General features: G+C 49.6%; 1 protein-coding gene across 1 annotated transcript in view; it reads left to right on the top strand.

Annotated features, from left to right (window-relative positions):
* The window catches only part of Oseg2 (intraflagellar transport protein Oseg2), a 127341-nt gene that overhangs the window by 49823 nt on the left and 61808 nt on the right, over nt 1-15710 (top strand). Inside the window, exons 16-23 of the mRNA XM_077678143.1 lie at nt 5182-5318; nt 6272-6464; nt 6528-6620; nt 7041-7118; nt 7207-7287; nt 9399-9645; nt 12107-12227; nt 15380-15527. Of these exons, the coding sequence (XP_077534269.1) occupies nt 5182-5318; nt 6272-6464; nt 6528-6620; nt 7041-7118; nt 7207-7287; nt 9399-9645; nt 12107-12227; nt 15380-15527 (1098 nt within the window). The remainder of the gene's footprint in view (nt 1-5181; nt 5319-6271; nt 6465-6527; nt 6621-7040; nt 7119-7206; nt 7288-9398; nt 9646-12106; nt 12228-15379; nt 15528-15710) is intronic.

Here is a 15710-nt window from a genome sequence, read left to right as displayed (position 1 = left end):
GTCGAGATGAAGACAGATGACAGATCTTGGCGGGCCGCAGCACGCCCTTTTTGTTGACCCCCGATCCCTAGTTCCCTAGGTTGGGGATCCCCATACGAAACAATGCGGACCAATGGTGATGTGTAAGTTCCTCGCTGTGAAGCACCGCCCTCGGGTAGGGACACACCTTTCAGGTATGTCGGCAGATGCACGGCACACACACACACACACCCTTGCCACTCGTCAGGAGCCTGTAGTAGAGGGGAAGAACGGAAGACACGCGGGCGCCGCGTATCCTTTTGGTGTCCGCCGCGCGCTGCGTTCCCAGGGAGCCTAACAGCACAGATTAACAAGGTTCGTGGAATCACTCCGGGAAGGGTTAATGGCTTGACCATTGCCACTGCCTTCTTCGCTGTGCTGCCGCCGCCACTGGGTCCCATTTCCCGGTCGTCGCCGTCTGGGCTTTCACGCGCACACGCGTTCAGTTGCTTAGGCCGGGGGAAGAGCGGCGGCTCCTTAATCCCTTTGGGGCAACAACACTCAACACCGCTCAAAAGCCGCTGTCAATCAGTGGCCGCCGCCGCGTTGTCGGCTTCCTTTCGTTTCCGTCGACAAGCGGTGGGGAGGTCGACCGGCGGGTGACTGACCCGCGCAAACATGGCGCCAGTTAGTCATAACACGCCCCCTGCGGTACTAGCAGGGCTCGCTCGCTTTATCTGTCGTGTACCGCTGAAATGTACCGATTCTTTTATGAGTGCTGAAAAGTGTTCTGTGAACGGTCATGCCGTTAGCTTGCTGCGTTCCTGGCGACAATTCTGGGAGAAAGCGAGAGATAGCATCGTTATTTCGCTTTCCTTCTGACGACCAGCTGCGCCCAAGATGTAAGCGTGCTATTCCCCCGGAAGAAGTGTGCGGATTTAGTTTTAACTCGCCGCACGCTCGTGTGCGGGAAAAACATTTGGACACTTCGGACGTCCTTCAACTTGACGAGTGCGTCGTGATGGGATACATCGTATCGCTGCACGTGAGTTACCACGGCTGGTTGGGCTTACGCGTCTGAGGAATTTGTACAGTCGAAGTTACGCAGAGAAGTTTAAATTCGTTATGGGTCTAGAGTGCCGCCATGATGGCGGAGATATGAGACGAGGGAGTGACAGCTCCTTTTGAAAAAGACAGGCATTTCGTTGACGTCGGGCATAATTTATGCGCGCGTCGTATGGACAATACCATTGAAGGACTCTGACAATACTTTAGAGAGGCCTCCTGAGGGTCGATGGACAGCGCCCAGACTTGCTTTTAGCTGGTTGCTTTTTATCAGTGGTGTGCTTGTGTTTCGATAAATACCTTGTAGACTTTAAGTGAGGGTGAGAGTGCGGATTACGTGATTGTTTGTGCGCAAACCGTTAGTTGTTGATGTGGCCAATCAGCGGCCCAGTGTCTGTAAGTTAGATACGAGAAGCAATAAAAATATTTAAGAGGCCGTTCCCTTATATACATTGAATTTTACACACCCACCTTGTTTCTGACGGCATCAACACTACTGGCACTAACGAGAGTGATCTTCGTTTTACGGTATTCAATAATTTCAAAAGTTCACCGCGCCTTTAAAAACCACACGCACTGACAACTCACCGCACCTCTTGTTCGCGACGAAGGAAAGCATTCAGAAGCTGAGTCCGAGGGAGCCGCAAAGAAATATTTCGCACCGTCGAAATGTCTCCTCCTCTGATTTTCGCACGGGGCTCAGTCCCAACGAGCGGGCGGAAGTAATTCCGCATGTCGCACTCGGAATTAACCTCACGCCAAGTGAAAAAAAAATGTTTGGAACCTCAGCTCTTATGAATACCAGCACGGAACACGTTGACCGTGCCACCTAGGCCTTCGCGTGCGGGAATTTTCATTAGGACCGAACAGCGTCATTTCCAAAGCTTCCCTATCCGTGGTCTGGTCGTACTGTTAAATCAATTCTCAAAGTCCGAGCTATTGCTGTGCAAGGCTAAGAGAAGCACAGCGGCCAAGGGTCGCGGAAGAACGTAAACTATCACGGAACTATAAATCTCCTATAAACTATAAATCTCCTATGCATGCCCACTGCTGAGGAATTCCTTATAACAAAATCCGGACATCCGCTGATTGTTTTGAGCGGGCGTTCCGCCTTATACGGATTCCCCGCACGGCTGCAGTTATAAGAGCTTCCTCCCGGTCTCGTTTTGTAGCATCCTTGAGGGAATAACTATTGTGTTCTGTAGAAAAAGTGCCGTCAAAAGTGGGTGCACGTTCTGCATTCGCAAGGCGGCCCCACACACGGGGGATGCCGTGGCTGCCGGATGTCCTCCGATCGGCGCCGGCACCCCTGGCGGTCCCCAAACGAAACTTGAGCGGGCGTTTCATGACCAGAAAAGCATTGACTCTGGTTTTATTTTAAATAAAATTAGACTGCCATGCGGCTCCGTGGTCAGAAGCGACAGCGAGACAGAAAAAAACAAGATCTTTGCTTAGCTCACATAGGTACGCACTCGTCCCCATCTCTATCCGAACGTTGGCTCGAGCGGCCGGGGAAAGCCATGTCTACCAAGGCTGCATACGTTGCGCCACCTGTCCCAGCCTTCTTTGTTGTGCGCAATTTTTCAAGTTTTTTGCGTATTATTTTGCATTTTTTTTTTGGTTTTCAGTGCTACAGACGTACGCTCCTCTCCCGTCCATTTTTTTTCTCTCGACATAATATTCCTAAACGCTCTTTTTCAGTATCGTACGCGGTTGGGAAGCACATTTTTTAACCAACCACAACATTATTTCTTTATTTGCGTGCTCGTCATTTTCTTTGGAAGAGACTGCCAAAAGCGAACAATGCTGCTGGGCAGGGCCGTATTAAGGTGGGGGCTACGGGGGCTGCAGCCCCGGGCCCCCAGCTGTCAGGGGCCCCACTCGACCATATAAAAGAACTTTCTTGGGTGTGCTTGCTGCCCGCATCGAAAGTTGAAGGTAGGAGCTTCAACTTCGCCATCAAAACGAAGCTAACTCGTGACAGGTGGGGTGGAGCGGGGGCCCCACACGTTATTGTTGGCAATCTTCGAGTCCATTTCAATTCAGTTTAGTTATTCCTCCTCCTCCTTGTTTTGCCGAGGTTTCTGAAAAGACGTCTTGGACCAAAAGTCGCGGGTACACAGCTTGATGGGGCCTAGGAAGCCACATAAAAAAGGCCCCGAGCTCGGCTTCGGTCTTTTTCGGCACAGGTCGTTTCGCTAGTCTTTACGGTACCCGGACCGCTAAGTACGCGAACGCTTTGGCTCACGCACGTTTCGGAAGAAGCAAGGGTCAGGTATACGAATAATGAAATAATTTCTGAGGAACATTGTAGACTGTTTTAACCCGAGGGAAGTTAAATGTAATTGTTGACAACTTAAGCACTGCCCTTTGGGCTCAGCTATCTGCGTACACAGTTTCTCCCAGAAATTTCAGTGTATAGCGCATGACAATTAGCTTCATTGCGGAAGTTCACTAGACACATGCGTTACCACGTCAGCGCGGGCTCCCACAGAAGGAGAAAAAAAAAACTGGAAACATAAGAGAGAAAAGGAGAAGCCTCATTCATTTTACACGTGTGCGCGTTTATCTGCGATTCAGCAACCATACTTCTCTTTTGGACAATGCTACGGAAGGGGTGCTGATACAGCCATTGCCTTCTTGAAAATGAAACTGAAATTTAAAAAAAAAATGAAGAAAATGAAACGCCTCGAAGATTTCTCGTTGGCGTTCGCTGCTTGATCTACACAGTACCTGTGTATTTTTGTATGCTGGAGCGCACTTGCACCTGCGGCAATGGTAAGTGCACGGTTATGTAAATGTGCAAAGGTTATGTAGACCACTTTTGAGGTCGTTCGGCTTCAACCCGCGCCTTTGTGGAGTATCCTCTACAGGTTGTCTGAGCAACAAGCGTTGTGGAAGCTACGCGTTTGCGCAACTCCATTCGTAGCGTAATCTAGTCGAGGCCCCACTCGGTGTAGACGCAAAGGCTGCGGGGCCAGTCCGTCCCTAGCGGCTCCCTTCGAGCTGGGAAATCCGCAGGCCTAGGCGTTGTGAAGAGTTCAGGCGTGGACATTAGACGAAGCAAGAACAACGCCTGTTTCCTTTCGGGACGACGAAAGCTGTGTCCATTTAAAAACGCATCCTGCTTGCGTCCCCTTCGATGCCAGCTTGGAAATGAACCTCCGCTACGACTCGGGGACGGCAGGCTGTTTGACCCCGTGGGCGCTTTCTGCATTGGAATGAACCGGCGGAGGGCGCGGAACAAGGGGCGGCCCGCAGGTCCCGCTTGGGCACGGCGGCAGGAAGGGAGGAACCCCCGCTGGTTGACTAACTGCAGTTTTGAAGTTTTTTTCTTTTATAACTCATGTACTCAGCTTTGTTTACATACATAGTTGTATAAAAATTCTTTACTTCCCTTCATCAGATCAACCCCATCTCTATTTAGTCACTTCGGCCACAATCTCCGAAAATTTCAACACCATCTCCATGCTGAGCCCCCTGCCAAATCAGCCCGAGCCGGGTGATTGAGTGTCTGATTGACGCCGCAATTCCGGGAAAAAACTTTACTCATTACGACTTGCGACAATACATTTGTTCTGTTGATTTTTATGCGTATAAAACTAGAACCTTAAAGCCTTAATAAAATGTGCTTCTTGTAAGAGAATACTATTCGGTTCTATAGCGTGTGCAGGCCAACAAAGAACTTCGATTAATTGTGAATTTTTGATGGACCGGCGATCAAACGATACTAACTTTTACGCCTGATAAGATCCGTTATATAATACTAGACATCAAGCCAAGAAATTAGTTTCCGGAAACTGTCAAATTATGTATAATTTATCGCAGATCAGAGAGCATAACATAGGCTCCGAAAATTTAAACGTAATGAATCGAAATCATTATCATCATCGTCATCATCATCGTTAGGGCCCCAAGGACGCAGTAGCCCCGGGCCCCAAAGTTTCCTAATCCGGCACTGCTGCTGGGCAATCAGCTGTGCGCTAATGCATCCAGTCTATTGCACCCCCTATTTTTTAACGTCAAAAATAAATCACGTAGACCGTTTGGTTGCAAACGGTTGGGCAAAGAAGACGCAGCCCGTATAAAGTAAGAATGGAAACAAAGTGACGCATGATACATCCTTCGTGTAATTGACCGCCCCTTTTCTTTTTTTAGGGTGAAGTTGTGGACATAGAACGCGAAGAGGGAAAGACCGAAGTCATCGTCAATGAGGGACTGACAACAGTTGGCTATCCGCTCAAGGAAGGCCTCATCGAGTTTGGCACAGCTATCACGGATGGCGACTTTGGACGGTAAGAGCTCGCTCAAAAGGAGCGCAAAAAATTCATCACCATCTTGCACTGGGAGAACTCCTTGTAAACCCCCTAAAACATTAAACGAAAGCCACATAATCCCTGCTGACCACAAAGTGATGACCCACGGATGAGTCACCAATTGGTTACCTTCCAGTGTTAACCCACCAGTGACCTTGGGTACGTCACTATGGTGGATGACTGATAGTCACTAGTATTTCTCGGGTCACGAGTGACCAGGCGGTCGCGCACCGGGGACCTACCGGTGACCCACGAGTGAGTCACTAGTCGGTCACCGGTAATTTCGGGGTCACAGGTTACTCGTGGGCTACCCACGGCTGACCCACGTGTGGGTCGCTGGTAATTTGCGGATCAGGGGTAACTGGCGGGTGACCCGAGCGTGGTTCACGTGACTCACCGGTGAATCAGGGGGGATTCACTAGTGTCACCTGTGGTTCACAAGTAATTCCTGGTTCACAAGTAATTTGTGGTTCACAGGGTACTATTGCCTAATCCACCCGTGAGTCAGCTGTGTCTCACAGCTGGGTCATCACTGGTGACTCGGCAGGGATGAGTGATCGACGGGTGGGTCAATAGTGGGTAACCAATGGCCGTGCAATCGCCATTGAGTAGTGATCCACCAGCGTGCAAACGCGTTAGTGGCCCACCAGTTATTTTTTTGGCTATACAAGCAGACAGGCGGGCGGACGGGTGAACGTGCGGGGGGCGGGAAGGCAAGCGAGCAGGCAGGCGGGCGTGCGTGGGGGGAAGCGAGGGGAAGGCGGGCGGGCAAGCGGGGAGTAGGCGCGCAGGCAGGCAGGCAGGCAGGTGTGCGGGCGTGCGTTTCAGGCCAAACTGTATCTCGGTAATGGTTAGGACGAAGCTTCCCGTGGTCTCGACGTTAGTGGCCGGTGCGTGCAAACGGTTGAGACATTTGTACGTGGTGTTCGCAGTGCGGTAGCGTACCTGGAGAGCCTCGAGCTGACCGAAGAGACGGAGACGATGTGGCGCACCCTAGGCCAGATGGCACTGGAGGAACGTCTGGTGGCCGTTGCCGAACGCTCATTTGCGGCGCTCGGGGACCTTGCCAGAGCGCGCTTCCTTGCGCAAGTGATGAGCCTCCAGGAGGACGCCGCCAGGGCCACGGTACGTGCGCTGTTACAAGCTTTACTGCTCACTGACATTTACCGGCCATTGTTGGCCCTTCAGGGGGAAGACGGGCACTACCACTACGAGGTCAGGGCGCGGATGGCCATGCTTGACAAGCAGTTCAAAGTTGCCGAGAACATCTACCTCGAGCAGGTATGCTCCTTTCAGTCTTCAATAGGTGTCGAGGAACTAGTCATTCGGGCGGTGTGCTGCATTGGAGCCACCGCGACAGTATGTTCCAGGCACAATTTTCTCGCATACAACTTGCTTCTAAGCTTCCGAGTAGGGCTAGGTTGTTTATGTGCTTAAACAAACCGCTGCCTGATGAATTCCGTCGGCAGGGTGAAGCATTCTGCCCGCAGTTCTGCCACTTGAGCAAATCGAATGTTGGTGCGAGTGATCATCATGTGTGGGTAGGGGTCTCAGGAGTTCTTTTCCTTGGTAGCCCAATAAAGCTATGGAGGATTAAAACATACGACACTGCACTTGTAACACAGATGGCCGTGGGTGACATCAAAGTCAGTCAAGTAACCTTCTACGAGCCAAGTGATATTCTGGTCATTTTTCGCACAGAACAAGGTCGAAGAAGCGATGGAGATGTACAAAAGTATGCACAAATGGGACGAAATGATCCAACTGGCCGAGTCGAGAGTAAGGCACTTTCTATTTTTTGGAAGCCTGTGCCTTGGTCTGAATTTACCTGCAGAGGCTGTACTTCCTGCATTTCTTCCTAAACCAGAATTACCACGACGTTGACAAGCTGCGAGCGGACTACTTCGACTGGCTTCTAAACAACGGCATGGAAGGAAAAGCAGCGGAGGTAAGCACGCTTTTGTTTTCTTCTTGCGCAACTTTTGATAGCAAAGTTTTTGCCTTGCCTGACCTCAACTGTTGTGAGTGTGTATGAGAGTTTCAATTTATTATTACTGATTTTTATGCCGTAAACATACATCTGCCTTTTCAAACCACTGCAAACTTTGCATGCGGAAAATTAAGGCTAGAAACAGATAATGTTAATATCAGTTTTATGCATCAGTAAAGTTTTAGGTCCTTCACTTCCCTTAGGATGCTCAACCTGTCTCGTGTCGCCGTGAGAGACGAGTGAGGAATGGAACAAAATCTATGCCCACCTCATTTACAGCAAGTACTTACAGACAACTGGATGAAAAAACTAGCAGCCGCCCGCCACGGAACTAGCAACGCTTCCCGGGGCCCTGCCAGGCTCACGCGGGCACCGTTCCTGCGACTAAGCGTTCGGCAAAAAACCAATTGGCCGAAGACGAGAGACCTAAAGTAAAAAGACACTTTTATCGCTGCACAAACCCAATATTCTTGTCGAGGAAAGATGGAAAGGCAAAAACGAAAAAAAAAAAAAATCTCGTCCGCCGATAGCCGAAAGGGAAGTCTCGTCGGAGCGTGGTTTATTATTGAAACAGTTGAGACTGTCAATGTTGTCAAACACACGGTCATCTACACTGCTTTTTTAGCAAATTGGTGCATGGATCCGCAAACGCGCCTTGTCTTCACTTGGAGCTCACCTAAAATAAATATAATCAGTCTCCGTCGGGTGCCACGAAGGCCTCCATATGGCTACTAAGCGCGGCAAACAAAAAATTACGCCCGCCTCCCCTCGCGGGAACCCTGGTGTGATGCGATGCTGAAGGGGGTTCCGTTGGGTGTTTCCGTTGGGTTGATTAGTCGAATTGCGTGAAACGCATAGTGAACGTGAATTGCGTTTCAATCACATCGTTGGGTTCCACGCGAGGGAATGCGGGCGTAATTTTGAGCATAATGAGAGACGTTGTTGTTGTCGTTTAGACGGAGGCTTTATTACACACAAGAACGATAGCTTTATGGTCCGTGAAATGCACCGTCAGAGGTTCGCGTAGCACGGGTATTGGGTCGCGGCAATGCACTCACTCAAGGAACCGTCGCATCAAGCAATCGTCGGTACTGCGAGAGAGCAAGCGCAAGCGCAAGCGCGGGCGACCGTCGACTGAGAGACCGGCCGGAGCGCGGCACTCCGCTTATATGCGCAGCGCACCCGAAGGAGAGGAGACCGTGGAGAGAGAGAGTACGGCACAGAGTGCGCTGCTCCACGCGCCCGCAGATGTTGGGCAAGAGTGTTCGCTATCGGGGAGAGGAGAGGGGGTGAGCGGAGGAGAGACGCAGCTGTGCGGACGCGGACGACGACGACGGACGCAGGACAGGGCCGCCGGCAAGAGATGCTCCTCTCAGCGTCGCATCTAAAAAAGAGGAAAGCAAATGCAGATTATTCAAGATATTCCCGTAGGGTCACTCGAACAGCATATAACGACACGTCTCGCTTTCATATCTCTCGAGAGGCCATACACTATTTTGTCCTGTTGAAGCCTAATGAATGATTTAGGGAGTTATATGCTCGTTAAGAAAGGGGCCAATGCAGGCGGAACTGTTAACCGCCCATCAAACAGCCCATAAATGGTCCAATCAGCGCAAAGGCCGGCATCCGTAATAAAAACCTACTTCCTTTGAAGACGTTCCACAGCCCGAGCTTAAGTAGTGAGAGGTGGTATTTCGTGCCAGTGCACGCAGATGAAGGGAGCAGTAGAGCAAGAAGACAAATTTGTTATCGTCGTCAACTCTCCTATTACCTGGCGGCAGGAACGAGCAGCGGTGCAACACATAGGATGAAGATCGCAGCCATTAGAAAGCGTTTACGCGGATCGCAGAGCAAAGTGCCTGCAGGGACAAGATTACAAACCTCTTTGACAACGCAAGGCGGGGGCAAGGCGTGTCAGGCGATCAACCTGACATTCCTGCTTTCGCATTCACAACCCATATAATGTGCATAGGTGTTCTCGGATCTTCTTTCTTCTTTGCACATGAAACCCGTGGCTCACAGGTGAAAGAGGTAACGTAACGGCGTTTTTTGTGTGGCTCGACCCGCAGCTGAAGGAGAGAGAAGGTGAAATGGCTGAGGCAGTGTCCCTGTACCTGAAGTCCGGCCTACCAGCCAAGGCTGCCCTGGTGCTGCGCTCGGTGCCGGGCCTGGCGCAGCAGCGACACCTGGCCGACCGAGTGATCGCGGCACTGACCCAGTCCGAGCTGTACGAGCACGCAGGAAGCCTGCACGAACAGCTCGGCGAGCACGCAAGGGCATTGCAGTGTTACAGAACTGGCCATCACTACGCCAAAGGTAAACTGCACCGACCAGCATCGAAACCCCGCCGGTTTACGTAGGATACAGTGTGTACATAACGCGTAGGGCTGCATGAAAGTTACGCTTAGGCGTCGAGAGCAAAGTTTATTATGGTTCTGCGCATGAGTCCCACACCGACGTAGAAGCAGTAAAGTACTACGCTGCTTTTGACTGGGCTGTTGTGATTTGCAAAAAAACTTTAGTCAGAGTTTTCTTGCTGCGCTTCTAAACGCTAACAGCAAGAATACATTACTTTTGGGAGAAGCAGCGTGTCGTCGTGTAACGATTCCTGGTGTTTGAGGGGGGAAATGCGGGATAATTAAACATAACAAACATGTACAAGCGTCAAATTTAAGTGAGTGAGGGGTATTTTTATTTCAGAAAAAAAAAACCCTCCTTGATCCCTCAGTCTAGGGTCTCTCCTTAACGTGATCACTAATTTCTAGAGCACGCTGGATGTGAGCCACTGGTATTAGCTGTTTCCCACGGCGAGCAGCTCGAGCCTTTCATGCCAGCCCAAGGGGGGCTTGCAGATTAGTTTGGAGGGCGGGGAGGAGGCGAAGACGTATGGCTGGACATTTTCATAGCACATGCTGTCCATTGGGGTACACGACGCAGTGTAGAGAAACGGAAGGGGGATGAGATGCATTTGAGCAGATGTGTCCGCGCGCTGGCATCAGAAGTGTGTCGGTCTCTGCTAAATAGAGCAGTACGGCCTGCTCTCGCGATATAGCTGGATGAAAAGGATGGAGTTCCCGCCTGCTGAGTAGCGCGGACGCACGCACGCACACACACACGCGCACACACACACACACACACACACACACACACACACACACACACACACACACACACACACACACACACACACACGCACACACACACGCACACATGCACGCACACATGCACGCACACATGCACGCACACACGCACACATGCACGCACGCGCGCGCACGCCTGCACGTAAGCGATAAAGGCGTTGCTCTCGGGGTGGTTTGCTCTACGCGGTAAGGCAAGAACCACGCCGTTTGGTCGCATAAATAGATGAAAAAAAAATACTGCGTTCGTCTAGGCTCACGCAACGCTCACGCTCCTCGCCTTCCGACGGGAAGTATCGAGTCCATACCGTTCATTTCGTATCAAAGACGACATGGTAGCTGACCCGCTTGAAAGAAAGCGTTCTCCCCCACCCCGAAGCCAGCCACACTGTCCAGAAGTGCACTATTCTAAGGGGGATTACAAAATATACCTCGATCATTGCAACCACACTGGGAGGCGGTACCATAAAGCCAAATACCAGGGACAGCTTTCCACCTTCTCTTCTGCCATAGACCCTCACCTGATGGCTTTATCACAGGGGCCCTCCGGATAAACGTCGTCAACCATACCAAGCGTTCCTGCGCTTCGTATGGCGTGCTTTGATTGCCGTCAATTTGTGAATGCGCGGTCTTATCTCCTTCTCCTGAAGGGCATGGAAGATCGGGGTGTCACCTGACATAAACGTGTTAACAGCACACACGTGTGATTTCACCATACAGTTCAAAAGGAATTTATAAAAAAATCACAGAGTTTTGTGGATTCGTCCTCCTAGCTCCTATATGATTACCGCAGAGAAATTCATAGTTTTGCGTGCAACTGTCTATAGTTCTTTTTAAAGTGGTTTATCTGGACATGTACTCACGAGATGTTTAAAAATTCTACCCCCTTTCCGCACAGGAACATTTGAGCTTCATTATTAAGAATTACCCGTTAAGAATTTTCTACGTCGCATAAATATTTCCTGGGTCTACGCGCATATATGTAATGTAGGAGTATAATTCGGTGCTCTATATTTGTAATGCTCCGCTAATAGTCTGCCTGTGAAGCTGCGAGACAACGCTTAGCGATGGATCGGAATAGTCGGGCGGTACAATATAGTAGAGGACGTTGCGCGCATGCTACCGCTTTTTTTTTACATCGCTTGAAGCTGAACCGACAAGGATGTACAGCCCATTACATGGCATTGCTTAATTTTTTATTGTGAGCTGCTGGTAAGCACGCAAACTGTCGGGCGTCCGCTCCACATCTGACCCCATGTTCATTCAGCGTTGCATGGCTGGCCAAGTGCGTTGCTCAAAGTGCCTGCTCACTTGTAAGGCTCTTCCTGAGCATGCACCTGTCGCGTCTTCTGGATTTACAACATTTCTCTGTTGTTTGGCAAAACCTGTTGCTTGGCGTTTTATCTCAATGGCGTGTTATAAAAAACAAAATAAATGAGGGGCCAGAAGGTTCCGCTCAGCCGTTATGTGCAGGCAGCGCGGCACGTGGCTGTGCGGGCGTCACTTTTTTCCTCGTGCGTGCTAATGTCGCGTCCTGTGAGCTTCTCGCCGGAAAGCCACAGCAGGGGATGCGAAAAAAAAAAAAAAAAAGGGCGCAGCGAGCAGCCTTTGAAAGCGAGCAAGCGGCCGTTCTCTTGCAGCCGTGGAACTGTCCCGGCAGCAGAACCCCGGGGACGTGGTCGCGTTGGAGGAAGAATGGGGCGACTACCTGGTTGGACAGCGGCAGCTGGACGCGGCTATCAACCACTTCATCGAAGCAGGGTGGGTTGTACTGAAGCGTGTGGACCGCCTTGTAAACGAGTGGCGTTGTGACTGCGTACACTAACGGCTCACAAATAAGGTTCAAAAGAACCGGGCATGACCTTCCAGGTTGTATAAAAGCGGACGAAAACGCGAAGAAAGCAAAGTAAACATGCACAGCCGTACGAAGTGCCGCTTCGAACTGGTCGTTTGCTAATTAAGTAAAAAAGGTCCACATCTTCGGCCCTCTTCTCGAAAAAAAAAAAAAAACCCTTTATACCACGAAGGCAAATAAAATAGACACCGGCTGATTTCCTGGTTGCTAAGAGAAACTCTAAAATTTTCTTTACAGTCTTTTTTTTTGCACGACTAATCAATCTCGCTTAATGAACGCGCAGGAGCTTGTTCTAAATTTACGGTGAGGCGCTCTACTGAACTTGTTGAAAACTAGCTCAGAGCGGCCTCTACCGCTCTTAAAATGACGGCGTCCAGTTTAATGAGCCAGTGCGGTATGGCAATAAAGCATTCATTACAACGGTTGGGTAGAAGTAGTTTTGATCTGTTTATACGTGGTTTAATTGAATCCTAGTTATTTTGCACCAAATCTTTGTAAGAAATAAGTCGCCAACTATACCTCATCAAGATTCTAACAAAGTCTTCCTTGACAATGGATATGTAATTTGTTACTGAACCGAAGAGAGCAGTCACCTGTGCGATTTTCCCTGATTGTTTTTTCTTATCCTACGTATAGAACACAGGGCGAAAATCTCGCATAGCCTCAGCAAGTTTTTGATTTACCGCTCATTGGTTCAAATCATCGTTATAGATTTCTCGCATTTCTCGTGCGCAGAAATATTGGCGGGTTCGAATTAAATATAATATCCGGCCTTTCCTGTCCCGTCTGAAGTGGAGTTTGAACCGAAACCCTTGCCCAGCCGGCTTAGTATTCGTGTTACAGGCCAACCTCTTCTCCTTTCAATAAACCTTTTCCCCCTAGATTATGTTTGCAACGCGGAGCATAGCCTTCTACGGCTTTCTTTATGCCAGTTACAGAAAAGGTTCAACTGAGAGAAACAGTTTTGTTTTCAATGTATGACTGGCAGAAAATATGGCTAGATGACAGGGCCATTGTCTTTCTGGCAAAAGAACTTTACTCTCGTACTGTAAACCGCAGTCTGATCTTGAACTGGGGACGGTAAGAGGATCTGAAATTCCCGTGTCTCTATGGCTGTTGTACCCTCCTTCATCAATCATTGTTTTGTATGAGTTCGTTTGTGCTAGTTTACCCCCCCCCCCCTTGAATTTCGAAAGAAAAAAATGCTATTAGATTAAACAACTTGTACAACCTAGCTAGACAACATTCCGCGCGATTTTCTAGGAAGCACTTACTAGTTAAACAAAACTCGTTAGTGTGGAAACGGCTTTGCCACCTGTAGGTTTCAGGATGCTTATGCAATGACTACAAGCACACCTAAATGGAAGTGTCGATGTCTAAATATTATTTCCCATTTTTGTGCGCAAATCGGGCACAGACGGAAATATCTGCCCCCTCTAAAAGGCTGAACCGTGTACATTGTGTGTCGTAGCGGTGCCCACAATGCAGGGGGCCAAATGCCAGAAATAGAATGCCAGCTTCTTATATTTATTTTTTCGCACCACGTTTTTTTTTTTGCGTCAGATTATGTTGTTTAATCACGTAAGACATGCAAAGCACAAAAGACAGAGACGAACCAAATTAAAAAAAAAAGGACTCAGTCATTTCACTCTGGGAAGGTGGATGACTAGCGAAGCTGTATAAATTCACCTTCCACACATGGTTAGACAATTGACGTGTATTTATTTTTCTCACCATTTGATAATGGTAGTGATTATGGCTTTGTGATTACTCAATGAAACTTGGAAGCATTAGGGTTTTATTCTGGCAGATAAAAATGAGGCTGACCGCTTACCTCCCGTAGAAGCCCATGTATTGAGAGCAGACGGTAAATCCCTAAATATTTTCAACTTCACTGTGAAGTACCTAAATATGAAAAGTAAACGAAATGCACCGTAGTCATGCAGTCGCCTTAGCAGCCAAACGTGATATAACGGCTTTTGGAAAAGCTTTGACAAACAAGAGCTACGTCTCTTTCCTGCTAAGCATTCGCGAAAAAAACTGGCTGTGCAACGAGGAGTTTTTTCTCAAGCGGAACAAAAATGCACAGAACCCTACCCTATGTCTGTCCGAACTCCAACCACTGCATCATGTTAGTTGATTAGCAGAAATGGAGGAAATGCTTTCTAGGAAGCAACCCGCCGCGGTGGCTCAGTGGCTAAGGCGTTGTGCTGCTGAGCACGAGGACGCGGGTTCGATTCCCGGCCGCGGCGGCCGCTTTTCTGATGGAGGCGAAAAGCAAAAACGACCGTGTGTACAAGATTTCGGCGCACGTTAAAGATCCCCAAGTGGTCGAAATTAATCCGGAGCCCTCCACTACGGCACGCCTCATCGCCTGCGTTGCGTCAGCGCGTTACACCCTATAATCAATCAATCAATCAATCAATCAATCAATCAATCAATCAATCAATCAATCAATCAATCAATCAATCAATCAATCAATCAATCAATCAATCAATCAATCAATCAATCAATCAATCAATCAATTTCTAGGAAGCATTTCTTTGAATTGGGGTGCGGCGTGTACCGCACCCCAGTCCAAGTACTGAGCTTCTTACGCGAGCAAAACGAACACCCCGTGTCTGGTATAACTGCCCGGTCACCATCGAAATCATAGGCCGTTTGAAACATGATGCGGACCCGTGAAGGTCTACGGTCAGGAAGAATCGAGGGAGCCAGGGCTGTCTCACGGTGCCTTCTTCCTCAAGCAGAGAGCGAGTGCGTTTCTGTCGACGGACGAGTAAAATGCATGGAACCACAGCCTATACAGCTGTGCTGTAAAAGCAATCTGAGTAAAGTTGACGAGTCGATAATCGCGCCCAGCAGCGGCCTTTAACATCATTTTCAGTTCGGTGCTTAAATTATTATGCGGTCGTGTTTGTAACAACGTGCCATAAGATGCTCAAGTTTACACTGGCGCCGCTAGCGCGAAGCTGGGGAGCATGGGGCCACTCTATGCCCACTGGCTGCGCCATGCCGAAATAGTGCCTGAGGCGCTCTAATCAACGCGACCACGCAGTAAGACGTTGAAGGCGCTGGAAGCGGCGATCAACGCTCGGCAGTGGAAGAAAGCGGTTCAGATCATCGAGGTGATCGACGACACGCCAGAGCTGAGTCCGTACCAGGCCAAGCTCGCCCAGCACTTCCACTCAGCCGGGGAGCTCGAGGTGAGATGGCCGCGCGGAGCCACAATGGGGGCGGCGACCCGCTTTGCGACCGACTTTGCACGTAAGAGTTCCCAGTACGAATACCTTGCGCCATAACTGCACGATGTTGCACGTCAAACGTCGTCTTCACGGTATGCGAAGTGGGCAAGGCGCGGTCAGGAAAAGGTAAGAAAAATGGATGCT

The sequence above is a fragment of the Haemaphysalis longicornis genome, unplaced genomic scaffold (genome assembly GCF_048455015.1).
Source record: "Haemaphysalis longicornis isolate Haplotype H1 unplaced genomic scaffold, Haemaphysalis longicornis Haplotype H1 scaffold_1, whole genome shotgun sequence".
NCBI lineage: Eukaryota > Metazoa > Arthropoda > Arachnida > Ixodida > Ixodidae > Haemaphysalis > Haemaphysalis longicornis.
The sequence above is the reverse complement of the archived record's forward strand: the minus strand, read 5'-3'. Positions and strand labels throughout refer to the sequence as shown.